A 23,775-nucleotide genomic window follows, 5' to 3' on the forward strand; every position below is an offset into this window, starting at 1 on the left:
ATGCAATAACTTAAACAATCCGTGTAGGAGATGCTCGGTCTCTTTGGGATGAAAATGTGCAGTCTTGAAGATGCCACCCCTCCCTTCTCTGTCTCTCCCCAGGGTGACTGGCAGGTAATGGGAAAAGGCAGGTCTGTGTGACCTTGTGGTGGCATTAGGACTCTGTGTGGGGTGCTCTGCTTATTGAGTCCCCTCATGGCATCCCCCATCATTGGACTGCAACTCTCTCTGGTGGCATCTGCAACTGAGGTGTGTGCTGGTCTCATCCATAGCCTGCCCACTCTCTCAGGGTGCCTGAGAGCCTGCGGGCATTCCTGGCTCACCCAGCCTCACCTCAGCACATCCTCCATTCAGCATGGCTAGACAGTCTCTCCTGTGGGGTCACTCTGCCCCATGGGGGAACCCTATGGCAGGTCCACTAGCCAGCTATCTCTGGTAACAGTGGGGCAAGTGGACCCTTCTAGGCTCCACCCATGCCGCATACAGCACACCAAGATCTGAGGGGCCACACTCAGACCCTTCTTCTCTGCCCAACCATAACATAAGACAGTAGTCTTATGTTTATACATAGGGATGCCCTTTAAGCTGGCTTCTTTCCAGAATTCTGAACAAGGGCAGGGCAAGAGTCCTTTGCCCATCCACCAATGAGATATGACATTACCTGTCCCCTTTGGGGCTTCTAAGGCCCAGAATGGAGAGACCGAGCATGGGGCTGTAACCCTCTGCCCCTCCTGCCTCTCTTCTTTCTTCTTAAAACTTGAGGTGCAATGGGGTGGTGTTTCTTTGTCTCCCTTTCATCAGACCTACCTGCTTCCCGGCCCAGACCTCAGAGCTAAGCCTGATGAAGGAAGTGGCACCCTCTCTACTCTGGGAGGAGGCTCCCCACCCTGTCCTCTGTGTGTTAGACACAGGGGCTCTAGGAATTTAGAAAGTCTTCTCCCAAGGCAATTGTCTGCTTGACAAGACTTAAATCTGGCTTCAGAATCCTGTTTTCTGTGTCCAAAGCTCATTACTACTTGTTTCCTACTCTGTCCTTTCATTTTCTAACAATCCTATCTCCCCCAGGCAACCGAATGCCTCAGGCCAATTATCAAGAAGGTCAGGTACTCGAGAAGACAAAGGGAAAAGCAAAGTCAGTGTGGAAACACCTTCCTATCAGACAGTTGTAGCCTCACTTTGCTTCCCTGTGGTCCCTAAACAAAAGGCTAGTTTGTCATTAACTACACATGAAAAAGATTCTGGCTGGGCGCTGTGGTTCACGCCTGTAATCCCAGCACTTTGGGAGACTTTGGTGGGCTGATCACAAGGTCAGGAGTTTGAGACCACCCTGGCCAACATGGTGAAACCCCGTCTCTACTAAAAACACAAAAAATTGGCCAGGCGTGGTGGGAGACACCTGTAATCCCAGCTACTCAGGAGGCTGAGGCAGGAGAATCACATGAACCCAGGAGGTGGAGGTTGCAGAGAGCCAAGATCATGCCACTGCACTCCAGCCTGGGCAACAGAGTGAGACTCCATCTCAAAAAAAGAAAAAAGAAAAAAAAAGATTGTGGTCATTGAAACAGTAGCCACTGGTGCAGGTGGTTTACTTAGAAACTTCTCACAGATTTCTTTGCTGTGGCTCAGCTATGTTTATGGAAACCGCCTTTTTTGTTGTTTTGTTAGCTTCTCTTTGGGGCAGAGGGAAGGTTGGGGGATTTGATAGGGTTTGGCTGGTATTAAATTCCTTTTCTTACAAAGGGGTTTTCCCTGTCGCTTTGTACATATCTTCAAGATGAAAACTGAGTGAACTGCTTCACCGCACCCACCTTTCTCATTTCTCGCTCTAAGGGCGGTTCCTTGGTGTTAAATTCATTTCCTTGTTTTCTCCATTAAAATTAAAGGCAGAACAAGTCCATAACAATCGAGAATGTCCATGCCAAAAACTCTCCCGGGGCCCAATCTTCTCTGAGCCCAGTGGTTTTCTTTTTTTTCTTTAGAGAGCCAGAAAGATGAGAAGGATCTAAATGAAGAGCAAGAAATATTCACCGAGCTGATGCAAGTGATTGAGCAAAGGGACAAACTCGTCGATTCCTTAGAGGAACAACGCATCAGAGAAAAAGCCGAGGACCAGCATTTTGAAAGCTTCGTATTCTCCAGAGGCTGTCAGCTGAGCAGGACTTGAGGAGGCCCGTAGTCCCTCTCCCTGGCTGCACGTTGGGACCGAATCAGGCCAAGTGCACCACACACCCTCATGGGTCTTTCTGCAGGATTTATCATCCCTGGAACTTAAGTTATACCTTACTGCATTTTTTAAAATTAAAATTCTCTTGCACGCATGGCAGCTTCCCAAGGTCCTTCCAGAGATTCAAATGAAGAAAACCCAAAGACTGTTTGGCAATTGGCAGTCAACTTCAGCCAGGCTCTCAGACTGGAGGTGTTGTTGGCAGATGACCAGCATTGTTTTCCCTAGAAAGTGACACAAAGACTTGACTTTCCTGCTACTTTTATCATTTTCCTTCCCAATTCATTGAGTTACATACTTTAAGATTCTTGAGAAGCTGCCTTTTCATTAATATGTCCATATTTGCCTTTTTTGTATGGATGACCAGTTTCCAAATGTCAGAAAGAAGCAGCCGCAGTTTAAAGATTAGGTTAATATTTAAATTGTGTTTCCAGAGAAAGAGGAGAAACCTTGAGATTACTGATTACATAAAGCAAATAACTCATATAGCAGGTGTTAATTCAATCCAGGGTGAATTTAATTTACCAGGTGCATTTATAAGCCTTAATATAATATACATAAGCAATGAGAGCTTAATAGAACATTTGAGCCTTAATTTTATTTTAAGAAGAAAAGAAAAAAGGAAATAAAACTTTAACTTTATGCCAGTGGGATTGTTAGTGTTCACCAAACACTGCTGGCTTAGAAAAGCTTTTCGTCCCCGTGCTATGCTTTTTATGGACCCTGGAAAATAATGAAAAGCATTTTCAGAAAATGAATGATTTTAAAGTACTTTTTAAATAAGTGTTGATGATGGCAGAAAACAAAAGAGGGGAACTTCTTTTATTTGTTGATAAAATATTGGTGAGGTTGGTGCTGCTACTGAAACGGAACACACTAGGGTACAAGAGAAGGAATGCTTCTTGCTGGTGCTCTTCTTAAAGAGAGAAGTATCTCTCCCTCTCCCCAGGAACTCTACAGAGCAAGGACAAAACCACTTCTGACTTAGAGGGAGGGCTGAATGCAGTGACCCTATTTACCAAATCCCAAACTGGGTCATGAATTTTTTTAATGACATTTCAGTTTGAAAAGAAAGCTGGAAGATGGAGTTTGTGTGCTGACATGTTGGAATTCCTGGGGCATTATGAGGGTTCCCATGGGGGCCAAAGAAGAGAAGATTTAATATGGTGATGTGTTGTCATAAAACATTTGATTGTTTTTGCTCGGATTCTTTGAAGATTTAGTCTATTATCGATAAGAGAAACACTAAAGAACTCTTGGTTGTGTATTTGGCCGCTCTCATTTCGGCAAGTGTTTAAATGTGTCATTAGACAAAAGGTGCTCTGCAACAGTTGGCTCTGACTGGAGACCAAGTTTCTCTCAAATCAATCCATGAACCACTTCTGTCAGAGACGCTCTCTGCACGCACCAATCTGGCCAGCTCACAAGCCAGAAATTAGATGTATAACTGGATTTCCTCTGAGTCAGCCAATGCTTTGGGTTACATTTAAGCACAACCTTTCTATGTTATAGCAAGTTCCAAAGGTTGCAGTTCTTTTTCCTTTTCTTTCCTTCCTTCCTTTTTTTTAAAAAAAGATAAGAATCGGGTCTTCCAGGGCCTGAATTCTATTATTAGGCAATATGAGGAGGCACCTACCTACCTACCTACCTACCTATGAAAACTGTACCACCTCTGGATATTTATCTATTTTTATTTATTTGTGTATTGGTGAGAATTGATAATATCATTTCCTCATAATTCAGGTTTTCAGGTGTTATAATTTGGAGAAGACCTATTAGCACTAAGAAATTGGTACATAAGCTATTTAATATACAAATAACCCAGATGTTTGGGGCAGTGAGTTGTATAGTATTAAAGATTTCAGCTATCAGGCATTTAGAGGTAAGACTATGGATGCACAAGAATATCAACTCATTATAAGAAAAAGATTTATAACTTCAGTTTTCATTCTAGAATATGTAGCCATATTCAGGCCCCAGTCTTTTCTGTCAGTTGCATAAAAGTGCATCCTTTGATGCCTGCATACATTTAACAGATGATGTTCAAGTGTGTCATGTTTGAGTTGTTATTGTGCAAAAGAATTAATTGCCACTTACTTTAATTTGTTATATTTCCATCCCAAAGAATAAATCTCCCAAGAGGGCCAAGAGAGAAGATGGTTTGGCCCCTAGTATTCTGTTAATAGATGAGAGAAGCAATTTGTTCACTTGCTTTCACAGGCTGTGCTCTGTGGTTTATGGCTCAGTTTTATCTGGCCAAGTTAAAACGTAAACTTCATCCTTAACAGTTTTCTATATACACTGGCCTTTCTGTTTTACTAGTACATAAAAACCATTTCAACATTTCCAATGGACACAAATATTGTGTCTGTTGAACTATCTAAAATGATTCCATTCCTTATTTACAAGAGAGAGCATTCTAAGACTCTCAAAATGTAAAATACTGTACATTTTGAAGACAGTTTCTTTGTATGCAATATGAGTAGGATTATGATGAAAACACACAGAGTCTGCAGTGCCCCATAAAAGGGCACTAGTGAATGTGATCAAGGCCAAACTATATAGGACTCTGAATGGGACAGAAAGCCCAGCCTCAGGTCATATTTCACAGTCAGTCTCACACAGCTTCTAAGTTAAATCAAAGTGTTTATGATAGTTATAAGGTCAGAATTGTACCTAAGTTGGGCCAAGAGGACATTTCTTAAGCTTGCTCTCCCAAACCATTGATTTATTGGTCTATTTATTTAACATCCTCTGAATGCCCATGGGGTTCTGCAGCCCTGTGCCAGATGCTGAGATACAGAAAGAATATTAGTCCTTAACTCCACCTCCAAATAAATAGAAAGATCAAGAAGTAGGTACCATCCCCAAATACAAAGATGAAAAGCTATTTTTATTATAAGCATCAACCTATTCTACTCACGTTTATCTCAAGCATAAAGAATATCCCCCACTATCACAGGGCTTCTTGGGCTGTATTTAGAAATACAAAATAAGTTTGTATTTCTAAAACTGTGAAAAATCATCTCAGGTTGTACTGTTCATTTAAACCTTGACTTTGGCAGTGTTAGGCTGCTTGGAATCAATCAATGCCAAGATGCACCATGTTAATTGCAACCGAGAAAGGAAGTGGCAGGTGTTTCCAACCCTGATGAGCTGCAATGAAATTGATGTTTTCTGCATTCTGGAGGCAAATGACAATTCAGCAGTGTCTCTCTTCCCAGGAAGCAGATTTACAGGCTTTTCCTTCCAAACTGAAAATGGCAGCATGCCCCACCCAGGTGGCTGATCAGAGAACTACCTCAGCAGGGCAGAGGTGGCAGGGGGCAGCCGGGGCCGCCACATGAACAGAGAGCGGCAGTCATTGGATGTGGTGAGCTCAAATGTAGGAGTTTATTGTAATAAGAAAGTTCACATACAGGGGAAAGTGTACAATTTCATCTACTGTTTATCTTCTAACCTCACTGCTGAGTAGCTTGTAAAAGATTAATTTGCTCCAACAATTGGGAACTATTCATGTGGATGGAAATGTGTTATTTGTGCACTGCTATAGATACTGAAATGAACCAAAAATAAATGGTTTTGTGTCTCAGGAATCAAAACATTTTCATGTGGGCTTGGTCTGGCACCTCTGAGGGCAGCATCCATTTCATTTATTTGTTCTCAGTGAAAGAGCCTGGGCAAGGCTTTGATTTTGTGTGGGAGTCTGTTAATTAACCTGGGAGATTTTATTACCATGGGGCATCTAGAAGGACTTACCTGACCAGCAAATTGGATTTGAATGGGAGGAGAAGCGAAGAAGGCTCACCTCAGGTGTATTCCTTCAACAAAGAAAGCTGTTTTCAAGGCTGGGGAAGGGGAGGGATGAGGCTTATGGTAGCCCCAGATGTCCAGCCCCTTGCACAGCTCTTTGGCCAATACTCCTTCAAGTATACCCTTTAGTGTTTCCAGCAGACAACATCTGGCCTTGGTGATTTGGTTCCATTTCATTGTTAGATATAAGACTTCTAACCTTCCTCCCTAAGAGGAAACATCCAACGTATGAATAGCTATAATATCTCCCCCCAAGAAAGATGGAAGCGGGGTCTCTCACTCCTCCAGATCACACTGACCTAGGAAAGAATTGGGGAGAGGAAAATCAAGACCATGGGTATAATCTCAGTGGCCTGGGACATGGACCACACACCAGTATAATCACTGGGGCCCCAGGTATTCCCCCTTGCCTGGCTGAGTCTGCACTGGCTCACACCTACTGCTTTCTGCCCTTAAAAGCATTGCTGTGCTCTTGTTTACCTGTGTGTTATTCATTCCTCTGTTAGATTACCCAAGAAGGAACTACTGATTTTAGGGCTTCACTTCTGCAGCTGGCCCTCAGCTAGCATGCTGAGGTGAGAAAATCTCTCCACCACTGTCTGTAGTTCATTATTACCCCTGAAGGGTAGGTGAGCAGGTCATCTGTCTCAAAGAACTTTGGACTCATTCCCCCATGGCTGAATCAGAGGCAATTTGAGTGGCATCATCCTGTGTGGTCCTCAAAAACAGCCCTGCCTTCAGTCTACCATGTTACCAACTAAGGCTGAGGTTGTCCAACTTCCTCCTGTCCTGTGACTTCCCTGCCCACCAAAAGAATTCCTATTCTCCCACTCCATCCCTGCCACCTGGACAGCCTTCACCCAGACAGGTAGAATTCCTGGAGGACATGCTCACCGGCAGGCTGACCTTCAAAGGCCACCACTAATATTCCGGAGTTCCCAAGGGGGACATGCAATGAGGCTTGTCCCTTAAGACCCCCACTCCACAGACATTTCATTTCTCAGGCATTCCTTTCATCCTAAGAGCACATCTTGCTTGCAGTGATCAAAGAGATCCTCAAGAGGCTCTGGCTGGCTTCTCTCTTCCCCCTCCTGCTTTGCTGCAGTCAAATAACTCTGACTATTGTTTGGGATCCAGAGCTTTTGTAAAACCCTCATCTTGATCTGCAGGGGATGCCATTTTATCCCTTAGATGGTATGTGGTCCATGTCCCAGGCCACTGAGATGACACCAAGTTCTTGATTTTCCTCTCCCCAATCCTTTCCGAGGTCAGTGTGATCTGGAAGAGTGACAGTCTCCTAGGGCTGCTGTTACAAAATACAGCAGGTTTAAAACAGCAGAAATGTATTATCTCCCAGTCCTGGAGGCTAGAAATCCAAAGTTAAGGTGTCTGCTGAGCCATGTTCCCTCTGAGACTCTAGGGGAGGATTCTTTGTCGCCTCCTCCACCTTCTGGAAGTCCCAGGCATCCCTTGGCATGTGGCTGCATCACTCCAATGGCCATCTTCTTCCTGTATCTTTGCATCACATTCCCTCTGTGCATATCTGTGTCCAAATTTTCCTCTTCCCATAAAGATACAAGTCTCATTGGATTAGGTGCCCACCATATTCCAGTATGACCTAAATACAATTTTTAGCAACTAATTACATTGGCAATGACCCTACTTCCAGGATCCCATTCTGAAGTATTGGGTGTTACAGCGTCAACTTATCTTTTTTAGGGGACAAAATTCAACCCATAACAGATGGCCTTCACATTTAGGAAGAATATCTTTTCCTAGTGAAAGCCACTTTGGGCTTGAATTTTGCCTTAATTTGCTTTGATATGATTGGTTTACCTCTATCCTGGGTTTTTAAGCTATTCAATAAAAAGCAACCCAGTAAAATAAATAGATAACAGAATACAAAAGAAAAGCTTCCTTCTATATGACAGATATAGATCACATGTAATTTATGAAATCTGAATGCAGCACCTAGACTCCAATTTTCGTTCCATTATCTTGGTACTTATAGTTACTATTTTATTATTCCTTTAATGGTTACCCTAGAGATTACAACATGAACCTTGATTTATCAGAGTCCAATAGAAATTGCTACTTTTACTTCTTCCCAGACAATGCCTGGATCTTAAAACACTTAACTCCATTTATTCACTTCCCGATTTGAATGCTTCTGCTTTTGTGTATTTTATTTTGATTTAGTTTTTAAATCCTGTATTATTTATGTTGTTTTGTATAGTGAATAGGCTTTTATGCTTACCCATATACTTACCCTCACTTGGGATGATTTTCCTTCTGCCATTCACTTCAGTATTTCCTCTTGTTTGGATCAACTATTAATAATTTTTCTCATGGTGGATAAGCTTTTTGATGTGCTGCTGGATTCGGTTTGCTAATATTAGTCTCTCAGTTATTGGCTACATGTGATCTCTAGCCCATAATTTAAATTCTGGGTTTTGAATTACTTGTCCATAAAATGGTGGTGATGATAATATCATGTATGAGTCTCAAATGAAATACTAATAGCTTGGCTGGGCCCAATGGCTCATGCCGGTAATCCCAGCATTTTGGGAGGCCAAGGCAGGCGGATCACGAAGTCAGGAGTTTGAGACCAGCCTGACCAACGTGGTGAAACCCTGTCTCTACTAAAAATACAAAAATTAGCCAGGCTTGGTGGCATGCGCCTGTAATCCCAGCTACTCAGGAGGCTGAAGCAGGAGAATCGCTTGAACCCAGGAGGCAGAGTTTGCAGTGAGCCAAGATCATGCCACTGCACTCCAGCCTGGGCAACAGAGTGAGACTCAGTCTAAAAAAAAAAAAAGAAAAAAGGGCACTTTTAAGATGGCCAAATAAGAACAGCTCCGGTTTGCAGCTCCTAGCGAGATCGACACAGAAGACAGGTGATTCTTGCATTTCAAACTGAGGTATCTGGTTCCTCTCATTGGGACTGGTTGGACAGTGGATGCAGCCCATGGAGGGCGAGCTGAAGCAGGGCAGGGCGTCGCCTCACCCAGGAAGTGCAAGGGGTCAGGGGACTTCCCTTTCCTAGCCAAGGGAAGCCATGACAGACTGCACCTGGAGAAACGGTACACTCTTGACCAAATACTGCGCTTTCTCCACAGTCTCAGCAACTGGCAGACCAGGAGATACCCTCCCATGCCTGGCTTAGTGGGTCCCACGCCCACGGAGCCTTGCTCACTGCTAGCACAGCAGTCTGAGATCGATCTGCGATGCTGCAGATTGGCAGAGGGACGGGTGTCTGCCATTGCTGAGGCTTGAGTAGCTCACAGTGTAAACAAAGAGGCCAGGAAGCACGAATTGGGTGGAGCCCACTGCAGCTCAGCAAGGCCTACTGCCTCTGTAGATTCCACCTCTGGGGGCAGGGCATAATAGAACAAAAGGCAGCAGACAGCTTCTGCAGACTTAAACATCCCAGTCTGACAGCTCTGAAGAGAGCAGTGGTTCTCTCAGCATGGTGTTCGAGCTTCGAGAACGGACAGACTGCCTCCTCAAGTGGGTTCCTGACCCCCGTGTAGCCTGACTGGGAAACATCTCCCAGTAGGGGCCAACAGACACCTCAAACAGGTGGGTGCCCCTCTGGGACGAAGCTTCCAGAGGAAGGATCAGGTAGCAATACTTGCTGTTCTGCAGCTTCCGCTGGTGATACCCAGGCGAACAGCATCTGGAGTGGACCTCCAGCAAACTCCAACAGACCTGCAGCTGAGGGGTCTGACTGTTAGAAAACTAACAAACAGAAAGGAATAGCATCAATATCAACAAAAAGGACATCCACACCAAAACCCCATCTGTAGGTCACCAACATCAAAGATCAAAAACCACAAAGATGGGGAGAAGCCAGAGCAGAAAAGCTGAGAATTCCAAAAAACAGAGTGCCTCTTCTCCTCCAAAGGATCACAGCTCCTCGCCAGCAACAGAACAAAACTGGACAGAGAATGAGTTTGATGAGTTGACAGAAGTAGGCCTCAGAAGGTCGGTAATAACAAACTTCTCCGAGCTAAAGGAGCATATTCAAAACCATCGCAAGGAAGCTAAAAACCTTGAAAAAAGGTTAGACAAATGACTAACTAGAGTAAACAGTGTAGAGAAGACCTTAAATAACCTGATGGAGCTGAAAACCATGGCACAAGAACTTCATGATGCATGCACAAGCTTTGATAGCCAATTCGATTAAGTGGAAGAAAGGATATCAGTGATTGAAGATCAAATTAATGAAATAAAGCAAAAAGACAAGATTAGAGAGAAAAGAGTGAAAAGAAACAAACAAAGCCTCCAAGAAATACGGGACTATGTGAATAGACCAAATATACGTTTGATTGGTGTACCGGAAAGTGATGGGGAGAATGGAACCAAGTTAGAAAACATTCTTCAGGATATTATCCAGGAGAACTTCCCTAACCTAGCAAGGCAGGCCAACATTCAAATTCAGGAAATACAGAGAATACCACAAAGATACTCCTCGAGAAGAGCAACCCCAAGACACATAATTGTCAGATTCACCAAGGTTGAATTGAAGGAAAAAATGTTAAGGGCAGCCAGAGAGAAAGGTCAGGTTACCCACAAAGGGAGGCCAATCAGACTAACAGCAGATCTCTTGGCAGGAACACCATAAGCCAGAAGAGAGTAGGGGCTAATATTCAACATTCTTAAAGAAAAGAATTTTCAACCCAGAATCTCATATCCAGCCAAACTAAGCTTCATAAGTGAAGGAGAAATAAAACCCTTTACAGACAAGCAAATGCTGAGAGATTTTTGTCACCACCAAGCCTGCCTTATAAGATCTCCTGAAGGAAGCACTAAACATGCAAAGAAACAATCGGTACCAGCCACTGCAAAAACATCCCAAATGGTAAAGACCATTGACACTACAAAGAAACTGCATCAATTAATGGGCAAAATAACCAGCTAACATCATAATGACAAGATCAAATTCAAACATAACAATATTAATCTTACATGTAAGTGGGCTAACTGCCCCAATTAAAAGACAGACTGGCAAATTGGATAAAGAGTCAAGACCCATCAGTGTGCTGTATTCAGGAGACCCATCTCATGTGCAAAGACTCACATAGACTCAAAATAAAGGGATGGAGGAAGATCTACCAAGCAAATGGAAAGCAAAAAAAAAAAAAAAAAAAAAAAAAAAAGCAGGGGTTGCAATCCTAGTCTCTGATAAAACAGACTTTAAACCAACAAAGATCAAAAGAGACAAAGAAGGCCATTACATAATGGTAAAGGGATCAATTCACCAAGAAGAGCTAACTATCCTAAATATATATCAGGAGCACCCAGATTCATAAAGCAAGTCCTTAGAGACCTACAAATAGACGTAGACTCCCACAGAATCACAATGGGAGACTTTAACACCCCACTGTCAATATTAGAGAGATCAACGAGACAGAAGGTCAAGGATATCCAGGACTTGAACTCAGCTCTGGACCAAGCAGACCTAATAGACATCTACAGAGCTCTCCACCCCAAGTCAACAGAATATGCAGTCTTCTCAGCACCACATCACAATTATTCTAAAATTGACCACATAATTGGTAGTAAAACACTCCTCAGCAAATGTAAAAGAACAGAAATCACAACAAACTGTCTCTCAGACCACAGCGCAATCAAATTAGAACTCTGGATTAAGAAATTCACTCAAAACTGCACAACTATGTAGAAACTGAGCAACCTGCTCCTGAATGACTACTGGGTAAATAACAAAATGAAGGCAGAAATAAAGATGTTCTTTGAAACCAACGAGAACAAAGACACAACATACCAGAATCTCTGGGACACATTGAAAGCAGTCTGTAGAGGGAAATTTATACCACTAAGTGCCCACAAAGAAAGTAGGAAAGATCTAAAATTGACACCCTAACAACACAATTAAAAGAACTAGAGAAGCAAGAGCAAACAAATTCAAAAGCTAGCAGAAGGCAAGAAATAACTAAGATCAGAGCAGAACTAAAGGAGATAGAGACACAAAAAAACTTTCAAAAAATCAATGAATCCTGGAGCTGGTTTTTTGAAAAGATCAACAAAATAGACCACAAGCAAGACTAATAAAGAAGAAAAGAGAGAAGAATCAAATAGACACAATAAAAACTGATAAAGGGGATGTCACCACCAATCCCACAGAAATACAAACTACCATCAGAGAATACTATAAACACCTCTATGCAAATAAACTAGAAAATCTAGAAAAAATGGATAAATTCCTGGACACATACAACCTCCCAAGACTAAACCAGGAAGAAGTTGAATCTCTGAATACACCAATAACCGGTTCTGAAATTGAGACAATAATTAATAGCCTACCAATGAAAAAAAGTCCAGGACCAGAACGGATTCACAGCCGAATTCTATCAGAGGTACAAAGAGGAGCTGGTACCATTCCTTCTGAAACTATTTCAATCAATAGAAAAAGAGGGAATCCTCTCTAACTCATTTTATGAGGCTAGCCTGGTAGAGACACAACAAAAAAAGAGAATTTTAGGCCAATATCCCTGATAAACATCAATGTGATAATCCTCAATAAAATGCTGGCAAACAGAATCCAGCAGCACATCAAAAAGCTTATCCACCATGATCAAGTCAGCTTCATCCCTGGGATGCAAGGCTGGTTCAACATATGCAAATCAATAAACGTAATCCATCACATAAACAGAACCAATGACAAAAACCACCTGATTATCTCAATAGACGCAGAAAAGGCCTTCAACAAAATTCAACAGCCTTTCATGCTAAAATCTCTCAATAAACTAGGTATTAATGGAACATATCTCAAAAAAATAAGAGCTACTTATGACAAACCCACAGCCAATATCGTACTCGATGGCAAAAACTGGAAGCATTCCCTTTGAAAACTGGCACAAGACAAGGATGCCCTCTCTCACCACTCCTATTCAACATAGTGTTGGAAGTTCTGGTCAGGGCAATCAGGCAATAAAAAGAAATAAAGGGTATTCAATTAGGAAAAGAGGAAGTCAAATTGTCTCTGCTTGCAGATGACATGATTGTATATTTAGAAAACCCCATCATCTCAGCCCCAAATCTCCTTAAGCTGATAAGCAACTTTAGCAAAGTCTCAGGATACAAAATCAATGTGAAAAAATCACAAGCATTCCTATATACCAATAAAAGACAAACAGAGATCCAAATCATGAGTGAACTCCCATTCATGATTACTACAAAGAGAATAAAATACCTAGGAATTCAACTTACAAGGGATGTGAAGGATCTCTTCAAGGAGAACTACAAACCACTGCTCAATGAAATAAAAGAGAACACAAACAAATGGAAAAACATTTTCCATGCTCATGGATAGGAAGAATCGATATTGTGAAAATGCCCACACTGCCCAAAGTAATTTATAGATTCAATGCTATCCCCATCAAGCTACCACTGACTTTCTTCACAGAATTGGAAAAAACTACTTTAAAGTTCATATGGGACCAAAAAAGAGCCTGCATAGCCAAGACAATCCTAAGCAAAAAGAACAAAGCTGGAGGCATCACACTACGTGACTTCAAACTATACTATACTACAAGGCTACAGTAACCAAAACAACATGGTACTGATACCAAAACAGATATATAGACCAATGGAACAGAAAAGAGGCCTTAGAAATAACACCACACATCTACAACCATCTGATCTTTGACAAACCTGACAAAAACAAACAATGGGGAAAGGATTCCCTATTTAATAAATGGCGCTGGGATAACCCGCTAGCCATATGTAGAAAGCTGAAACTGGATCCCTTCCTTACACCTTATACAAAAATTAATTCAAGATGGATTAAAGACTTAAATGTAAGACCTAACAGCATAAAAACCCTAGAATAAAACCTAGGCAGTACCATTCAGGACATAGGCATGGGCAAAGACTTCATGACTAAAACACCAAAAGCAATGGCAACAAAAGCCAAAATAGACATACGGGATCTAATTAAACTAAAGAGCTTCTGCACAGCAAAATAAACTATCATCAGGGTGAACAGGCAACCTACAGAATGGGAAAGAATCTTTGCAATCTACCCATCTGACAAAGGGTTGATATACAGAATCTACAAAGAACTTAAACAAATTTACAAGAAAAAAAATCCCATCAAAAATGGGCAAAAGATATGAACAGACACTTCTCAAAAGAAGACATTTATGCAGCCAACAAACATATGAAAAAATGCTCATCATCACTGGTCATCAGAGAAATGCAAATCAAAACCACAATGAGATACCATCTCATGCCAGTTAGAATGGCCATCATTAAAAAGTCAGGAATCAACAGATGCTGGAGAGGATGTGGAGAAATAGGAACGCTTTTACACTGTTGGTGGGAGTATAAATTAGTTCAACCACTGTGGAGGACAGTGTGGTGATTCCCTAAGGATCTAGAGCTAGAAATATCATTTGACCCAGCTATCCCATTACTGGGTATATACCCAAAGGGTTATAAATCATGCTACTATAAAGACACATGCACATGTATGTTTATTGCGGCACTATTCACAATAGCCAAGACTTGGAACCAATCCAAATGCCCATCAATGATAGACTGGATTAAGAAAATGCACATATACACCATGGGATACTATGCAGCCATAAAAAAGGATGAGTTCCTGTCCTTCAAAGGGACATCGATGAAGCTGGAAACCATCATTCTAAGGAAACTATTCACAAGGACAGAAAACCAAACACTGCATGTTCTCACTCATAAGTGGGAGTTGAACAATGAGACACATGGACACAGGGCGAGGAGCATCACACACTGGGGCCCGTTGGGGGGTGGGGGGCTAGGGGAGGGATAGGATTAGGAGAAATACCTAATGTAAATGACGAGTTGATGGGTGCAGCAAACCAACATGGCACATATATACCTGTGTAACAAACCTGCACATTGTGCACATGTACGCTAGACCTTAAAGTATAATAAAAAAAAAGAAAAAAAAAAGAGAGATACTAATAGCCAGTATTTATTAAACTAAGGTCTTATCATCTGCTAGGCACTGAGCTGAGTTGCTTATTTATTCTCACTCTCTTGGTCCTCTCAACAACCTCATGAGGAATTACTCATTTTATGATAAAAGTGAGGCAACAGCAAGGTTAAGTAACTTGCACAGGATTATACAGCTTTGGCTGCAGAATGGTGATTTGAACCCATATGCTTCACCACTACGTGACCCTTTCTTGTACAACACACAGCCTGCCTGTTGGCATTCTTGAAGGAAGATGACAGGACCGGGATAGGAAAGCTGCTGGGTGGCTGAGAGTAGCCACAAGTTTATCTAGAAATGTAATTGCCTAAGAAAAGGCTGGGGACAGAACTGGCCTCATTTAGGAACTGTGAAGTTTTGAGTGACATGGGCCACCCAGGGATTTGGAGGAGACTAGACATAAACCCTACAGGGCATATAGTCCCATGGCTTCATTTTTAAAAATTAATCATGTTTGTGATAAATTCATAATTTTTTTTTGAGACAGGGTCTGGCTCTGTTGCCCAGACTGGAGTGCAGTGGCACAATCTCGGCTCACTGCAGCCTTTGCCTCCTTGGTTCAAGCCATCCTTACACCTCAGCCTCCTGAGAAGCCGGGACTACGGGCGCATGCCATCATACCTGGCTAATTTTTGTATTTTTTGTAGAGACAGGTTTTTGCCATGTTGTCCAGGCTAGGTTTTTGCCATGTTGTCCAGGCTGGCCTTGAATTCCAAACTCAAGCAATCCACCCGGCTCAGCCTCCCAAAGTGCTGGGATTACAGGCATGGGCCACCATGCCCAGCTGTAGATTTTTATTGAAGTATAAAATACATACAGAAAATCTGCTGAAAGTACTATGTGTATGTCTCATTGATTTTTAAAAGTGAATATATCCACGTAACCAGTATCCAGATCAGGAAACAGAACATTAGCAGCTTCAGTGGTTTCCCTCATGCCACCCACTCCATTCTAGTCACTACACCGTCCAAGGCTAATCAATATCCTGACTTCTAACATTATAGAGTAGTTTTGCCTGTTTGTGAACTTTACATGAATACAATTATACAGTATGTGCTCTTTTGTGTCTGATTTCCTTCGCTCAACATTATATTGTAAGATCCATTCCTGTTGCTGCTTGTAGTCGCAAATTGTTCACTCTCATTGCTGTGGTTATCACAATCAATTCAACTGTTAACAGGCAGCTGAATGGTGCTGCTGTGAACTTTCTAGAGCCTATATCTGTGTGTACACATGTACTTATTTTTGTTGGGTATAACCTATAATTGAAATTGTTGATCATAAGGTATGTATGATGGTTGGCTTTAGTAGGTACTGCCTTGGCTTCATTTTATAGATGATGGGAAAAATAAATGCAGAAAGGGAAGAGATTTATCCAAGATCACCTGGCTGCTAAGCTAAGATTGGAACCTGAGTTTATTCTCTTCCAGTGCATTTGTCTAGGCCCCAATTTCAAGAAGAGGCAGCCTAGAGATTCAGCAGAGTCTTACGTATCACACATTTAATTGATGATCTGTCCTTAGAATCAAACCCCTTGGGTAAGATGAAAACAATGACTGAGCATGAGAGGGGGGTGCTGTTCAGTGGGGACATAATTGTAAATACCAATTTAGAGTGGAGGGAGCTGGTACAAGGTCTTCCCATCCTATCAAAGAATAGCATGCAGCATGTCTCTAAGTAAGATTTAGATTCAGCCTACTTCAGTGCCAGGCCCTGTAGATGGTGCTTTCCCATAGATTATCTCATTTCCTCTTCTAAACAAAAACCAGATCAATTCACATTCTTAAGGATTCTAAAAGCATTATATCAAATGAGAGTAGATGAACTCTGTAAGTAAACAAGAGCAATGTAGAACAGTGCTTCTCAAACAATCTGCTAAAGGACCAATTCATCATACAGCAATATTTTTGTAAATAAAAATAAAAAATTACTAGAAAAATAGAATGAAAAGATATTCAAAATATAAGCTTCTGATTTTTATTATTAAACAGACATAAAGTGTTGTTAAATTGCTATAAAAGTTTCTAAAAACTCTCAATTTCTACATTTATGTCATTGGCTAATTGTTGGGAACAGGCCCCCCAAAATCTGGCCATAAACTGGCCCCAGAACTGGCCATAAACAAAATCTCTGCAGCACTGTGACATGTTCATGATGGCCATAACGCCCATGCTGGAAGGTTGTGGGTTTACCGGAATGAGGGCAAGGAACACTTGGCCCGCCCGGGGTGGAAAACCACTTAAAGGCGTTCTTAAACCACAAACAATAGCATGAGCGATCTGTGCCTTAAGGACATGCTTCTGCTGCAGATAACTAGCCCAACCCATCCCTTTATTTCGGCCCATCCCTTTGTTTCCCATAAGGGATACTTTTAGTTAATCTAATATCTATAGAAACAATGCTAATGACTGGCTGGCTTGCTGTTCATAAATACGTGGGTAAATCTCTTTTCGAGGCTTTCAGCTCTGAAGACTGTGAGACCCCTGATGTCCCACTTCACACCTCTATATTTCTGTGTGTGTGTCTTTAATTCCTCTAGCGCCGCTGGGTTAGGGTCTCCCTGACCAAGCTGGTCTTGGCAGCTAATAATGGTATCCAGATCAATACTGGTTTGCAGACTACACTGTGAGTAGCACTGATTTATAATTCACCACCCATTCCCACTGGCCTTTCCAGAAAGATTGATAATGATCTTACCAGTAGAAATGCTTGAATAACAAGGTATCAGCATAATATTGAGGAGACCCTGGGAACCATTCCCACCAATGCAGGTTACTGCATACATTAACAGGACTTTATTGTTCCCCTGTCTTCCAAAAATTTCTTGCCCAGGAAGATAAAAAGCTATGAATAACTTTCTTGTTCTTTTCAAGAACTCCCCACCAAATCTCATTGAAGTGAACATAAACCCATTAGACTTTTCAATAGATAGCATTAAAAAGACTATTTACTCTCCAAGACTCTTGGAAAGCTTTGCCTAGGGTCTACCAGTCCTTATCTATTATATCATGATCCTTAGTCAAACTTAATCAAGCACCATCCCACTGGAAGGCCTGTCTTCATCAAGATTCCAAAACCTTATAAATATCCCTTCCCCTACTCCAAGATGCTACTGAGACTCTGCCCAGGCAGGGCTCTCCTTATCATGGTGTACAAAAAAATTCAGCTTTGCCTTCTTCCACAGCTTATTTTGCTGATATTTTCTGGGAGCTAGCATTCAACAATCAAGACTTTACTCCTCCTTTTAGCCTTGCTTAGTGGTTTTCCAAGTTTAATGAACGTAACAATTACTGAGGAGTATTATATATGCAAAAGCATGCATGGGCAACTGAAGGAATCTCCATGGGTAATTTTGATTATGGCACATTTAGGACTAAGCCTTGCATACAGATATTAGCAATTTTTGAAAGAATAAAGAACCACAGACTGTTAAGAGCTGAAAGTAGCCCTAAATGGCAAGACATCAGGGTGTGAATCAGCTATTAATACATTGAAATCACCTGATGTAGTCTCTTTAAAAAACACCTATCCCTTGGTTTCACCTGAGATCCACTGAATCAGAATTTCTGGAGATGGGGCCTGTGAATGCAACAAACTTCTAAGGGACTGTGATGCACGATCAAGTTTGAGAACCACTGTTCTGTGCCAACCATTTCATTTTGTAGACGAGGAAATGGAGACTCAGAAAAGGGAGTAAACCTTTCCAAGATCACACCGCTATTGAGCTACGTGTCTCTTAATTCCCTGACAAGAGCTCTCGGGGCTGGAGATACGCTTTTGGAGATGTCCTATATCTGATATCCTGAACAAAAATGATTAATGATGTAATCAAAACACACTTATATTTTGGCTTGTCACCATCCCTTTAAGATTTATTGTCTAGGAGGAGTTGTAGTAATCTTCCCAGGCTAGCAGACATCATGACTTTTCTGCTGTTAAGTAAGAGGCACCAACTAAAGCAGAATTTTTTTTTTTTTTTAAAAAGGTAAAATTAAGACTCAAGATAAAATGAACCTATATGGTGTTGAGAATCTGTTGACTATCTTTTTGTTAAATTTTAGTTCTACTCAGAAACTGTTGCTTGTCACTTTATTTAGTTTAAGGAACGGTGGATGGGTTAATAAAAGGCTGAGTAACATCTCCTGCGAAGAAGCACAGCTGGCCCTGGCAGGAAGTGCAAGTGGGGTCTGGGAAAAGATTCAAGGTCCAAGCAGCTACTCCCCACGGTTTCCATTACTCAGACCACGTGGCTTCTTGAGCACACTTCTTTGCTCCATTCTTTGGTTTCCCTACTCCTCAGCATGCACGTGGCTAGAAACAACCACCCTAGTTTTGATTGCGAATGATCATCAGTCACGAGCACAACTTCTGACAACAGTCTCTCCAGCTTAATGCAGTCTTAACTGGGGCCAGCTGATCGGCTGCTCTTCAGTAAAGCAGTAGCGCCCTTTGGATTAGGTGTTCACCCAGGTTCAATCAGCTGTAGCCTAGAAGGAAGGGGCCACAAGGAGGAAACACAGTTGCCAAGGTGCTGTGAGTCTGTGTGTGAGAGAGAGACAGAGGGACAAAGAGCCCGAGTGAGAACTTGAGATGGGCAAGCTCAATAACACGTGCCTTTTAATCATTTCCAGTATGAGTCCTTCAAACACTGTGCTTTGTGTGACTCCCCTGTTATCTCAAATGAGTCTGGTTGTCACTCTCTTGCTTTTATTTAGGCAGGATAAATTTTGCGGAAAGTCCTGTAGGAGCTCATGGTTGTGCTTTTCCCATTCATGTTTCCACCACCATGTGGGATCTTCCTTTGTATAAGCTGCTAGAAACACGGATGTCTTACAAGAGTAAGAAGCCTCGGCTTTACCCTTGTGCACTCCAAGCTTCTCAGTCTTGGATGGGAGTAGAGACGAGGAGGTTGACGGTCATGGATAGGTTCAGGAGTGATTGGTTCTGCCCACTTTGGTGGGGCCTGGACACATTTTGGTTCACTGCAATAATTTCTTCCAGGAGCTGCAGTCTTGTGGGCGCAAGACGTGGGCCTGATAACCCCACAGGCAGTAGTGCTGGGGCAGAGCGAGCTCACCAGCCGCCGGCTGGAAGACCCCGGGAGAGTAGCAGGGTTGGGTTGGTTCTCAGATGTGTTTTGCGCCAGGCTGTGTGGTGGGTGCAGAGCCTGGGTAAATGAAGCTTTCCGGCTCGACCGCTCCCAACCTGGGCACACACGGCCTCCTGTCCTGCAAGGGGCAGTTTTGGGGCATCCTCCCTGCTTGGGGCAACCCGGGGGCGCAAGGCGCGGCCCCGGGAGCACAGCTCCTTCCAGGGCAGAGGGCGGCGCGAGGGAGGGAGCGAGGGAGGGAGCGAGGGAAGGGAAAGGCGAGCGTGAGCTGCCTCAAATGCTTGGAATAATTCCGCTTCCGTTTGGAAAGCCGCAGCCTCAGTCCCGCCGCCGCCCGCTGCGTCCGCCCAGCGCCAGCTCCGCGTCCCGACCGGCCCGCGGCAGCCTGCGCCGCGCCATGGCCACCTCCCCGCAGAAGTCGCCTTCTGTCCCCAAGTCTCCCACTCCCAAGTCGCCCCCGTCCCGCAAGAAAGATGATTCCTTCTTGGGGAAACTCGGAGGGACCCTGGCCCGGAGGAAGAAAGCCAAGGAGGGTGAGTGCGGCCAGGCCGGCCGGGCGGGTGGTAGGAGCCGGGGGTGCCGTAGGGGCCGAGGGGCCGGGGCGCTGGGACCGGGCGGGAGCGCGCCGCGGGTGCCCGGCGCGGTGGGGCGCGCGGCGATGCGTGCGCGCGCTTCCCGGGTACGTCGGGCAGGAGCGACGCGCACCCCACACTGAGCCCGGGGCTCGCGGGCCATCGAGGCCACCCCGCCCGCTCGCGTTCGCCCGGGCGCTGCCCTCCTGGGCCGGGGACCAGGCCAACGCCCCCGCCGGGCCGTGGGCGGGCGCCGCTTGGCGGCCGGAGGCGGCGGGACCGGAGCCCAGGCGGGGCCCCAGCCCGGGCCCCAGCCCGCAGACAGCGCGATCCAGTAGGCCCTGCCCCGCCCTCTGCGCCCGAAGGCTGGCATTTCCCAAGTTTCCGCTGCAACTTTCCTGGGCGCCGTCACTCTTACTCGTTGCCTTCATTGGTCCTTAAAATCAGGTCGTTTCCTGGACCTGCTGACGTCCTCTGGCAGCGGCGTCGTGGCTTTGGCCTCTTCGGGATCTTTTGTCCATCCCGAGGGCTGAGAAGGGCTCTGTTAATGGAGTAGGTGGACATCGAGTGTTTGTTGAATGAATGAGCGAAAAACTGGCAAACCTAGCGTGCCCTCGGTGTAATACACAATAAACTCCCACCAAACGAGAAAACCTGCGTGAGACACAAACTTCGTCATGGGCCTGCTGTGAACTCAGGCATTCAGGGCTTTTGTAAAAACCTTTGTTTTTTCCCCACCAGAGTGAATTGAGGCGACCTTATTCTTTTTTTTTTTTTTTTTTTTCAGGGTAGTTTGCATGTAGCATATTTTTTTCCCATGCACAGATTTTGCGTCCTGGTTTTTGGTTTGAAAACTGAGGTGGCAGTTCTCAAGAAGCACTGTGGTGAGTGGTGTGTGGATAGAAGTTGCTGAGTTAAACATTTTTGTTTTAAACATTTTTTAGTTGATGCATGATGTACATAGTTTTGGGGCACATGTGATAATGTAATACATTCATATAATTTGTAAAGATCAAATTGCACAGGAAAGGGGTCCCAGTCCAGACCCCAAGAGAGGGTTCTTGGATCTCACGCAAGAAAGAATTCAGGGTGAGTCCACACAGTAAAGTGAAAGCAAATTTATTAAGAAAGTAGAGGAATAAAAGAATGGCCACTCCATAGACAGAGCAGCCTGGGGCTGCTGGTTGCCCATTTTTATGGTTATTTCTTGATGGTATGCTAAACAAGGGGTGGATTATTCATGTCTCCTCTTTTTAGACCATTTAGGGTAACTTCCGGACGTTGCCATGGCATGTGTAAACTGTCCTGGCGCTGCTGGGAGTGTATCAGTGAGGACGACCAGAGGTCACTCTTGTCGCCATTTTGGTTTTGGTGGGTTTTAGCCGACTTCTTTACTGCGACCTGTTTTATCAGCAAGGTCTTTATGACCTGTTTCTTGTGCCCACATCCTATCTCATCCTGTAAGTTAGAATGCCTTAACCTTCTGGGAATGCAGCCCAGTAGGTCTCACTCAGCCTTGTTTTACCTGGCCCCATTCAAGATGGAGTTGCTCTGGTTCACATGCCTCTGACAAAATCACTGTACTTGGGATATCCATCACGTTAAAGATTTGTCTTTTCTCTATGCTAGACCATTGGAATTCTAGATATTTTGAAATATACAAGAGGTTATTGTAAAATATAGTTAGTTTACCAGTCTAACACTAGGTCTTCTTATATCAAATGGTATATTTGTAACCATTAATCAACTTCTCTTCCCCCCTAAAAAATGTTTTTAATAGATTGCTCCGTGAATTGGAAATAACCTTTTGAAAGCTGTGATGCTGTGTGAAATGTTTCATGTTTGTAAGTCATCTTAAAGTATAAAAACATCTTCAGCGTTGAGGATTATCAGACTTGATGAAGAACTAGACTTCTATTCCCTAGATTGAAACGAGAAGCAGCAAAAACATACGAAAGTTTCCCCACATTGGTTATTTTGGTAACCCATTGAGTAGTGTACAGTTGGTGGCAAATCATGAAACCCTGGCTTGGAAAGCTCTTTTCTAGACCATGTTTCTAACTTCTTCCTTGCAGCATTCCTGACATAGTCTCATCCAGTTTAAGATGGGGCAGCTGAGAAATATTGAAGCTCATGACCTACCAGGATAACCATCTTTACCTACTCTGTAGAAATTTATCTCTCTGTACCTGTCACTGCTGGTAGAGCCAGAGAATGAGTCTGGGGTGGCCTTTTATTAATACCTTGCTGAAGTAGGCTATCCTGCTTTCTAGAGTCTTCTCTCCAGCAGGCCCAACATCCTCTATTCATCACAGACATAATTTTAAGGACTTTTGCATCCTGTCTCTTTAGTTTCAGACAGGGTCCCTGCAGGAAAAAGAAGGCCAATTTAGTTGAGATTTTGAAAATAATTTAGTGAAAGGGCTGTTGACAGAGCTGTGGGCAGGGTTAAGGGAACTAAGAAGGGATGCTGAGGTCCCTAGGGGCTAGCAACAGGAGGAAGCTCTTAATCACTCCGAGGCCTGAGGGACAAGGGAAGCAAATTGGAACCTATTACAAGCTGGGGTTATGGACGAGGGGCTGCTGGACTGGAACTATAGTCATAGAGGGATGCAGCTACTGTCCGAAATATGCAGACAGAGCAAGGAGAGAGTGGCACAATAAGTGCACATTCTGCATGTTCTCTGTCTTCTTGCCCGTGCGTCACCTACTGGTGCTGAACCCAGTGGGAAGCCATCAGAGCAAGGGATCTGCAATAGATAGGGGCAGCGTCCATAGGGCACAGAGCAGTGCAGAGAATAGATCACAGTGGGGACGGTGGAAATGGAGAATACCTAGCAGATCAACCTGTTACCAGACCCGCTCAAAGTGAGCTCTCCAGAAGTCACCATAGTACAGTTGTAGTGCAAGCCAGCCACCCCAGATTAGGACTGTCACCTCCCTTATTCTAGCACAGACACAATGTTCTTTTAATGCAGCTAAGGTTGCTTCTAACTATTCTGCCAGCCACGTTGCACTGTGATCTCTCATTGAGCTTGCTATCAGCTTACTC

At 43.5% G+C, this 23,775-nt stretch overlaps 2 protein-coding genes across 2 annotated transcripts in view; both read left to right on the forward strand.

The window, feature by feature from the left end:
- MICAL2 (microtubule associated monooxygenase, calponin and LIM domain containing 2) overlaps window positions 1-5,816 on the forward strand; it is a 270,478-nt gene extending 264,662 nt beyond the window's left edge. Inside the window, exon 37 of the mRNA XM_055094134.3 lies at window positions 1,980-5,816. Coding sequence (XP_054950109.2) covers window positions 1,980-2,164 — 185 coding nt within the window. The 3' untranslated portion in view covers window positions 2,165-5,816. The remainder of the gene's footprint in view (window positions 1-1,979) is intronic.
- Window positions 5,817-18,932: 13,116 nt separating this feature from the next.
- The window catches only part of PARVA (parvin alpha), a 155,036-nt gene continuing 150,193 nt past the window's right edge, over window positions 18,933-23,775 (forward strand). The window contains exon 1 of the mRNA XM_003818174.5: window positions 18,933-20,684. Coding sequence (XP_003818222.1) covers window positions 20,429-20,684 — 256 coding nt within the window. The 5' untranslated portion in view covers window positions 18,933-20,428. The remainder of the gene's footprint in view (window positions 20,685-23,775) is intronic.

Source organism: Pan paniscus, chromosome 9, assembly GCF_029289425.2.
Source record: "Pan paniscus chromosome 9, NHGRI_mPanPan1-v2.0_pri, whole genome shotgun sequence".
NCBI classification, from domain to species: domain Eukaryota; kingdom Metazoa; phylum Chordata; class Mammalia; order Primates; family Hominidae; genus Pan; species Pan paniscus.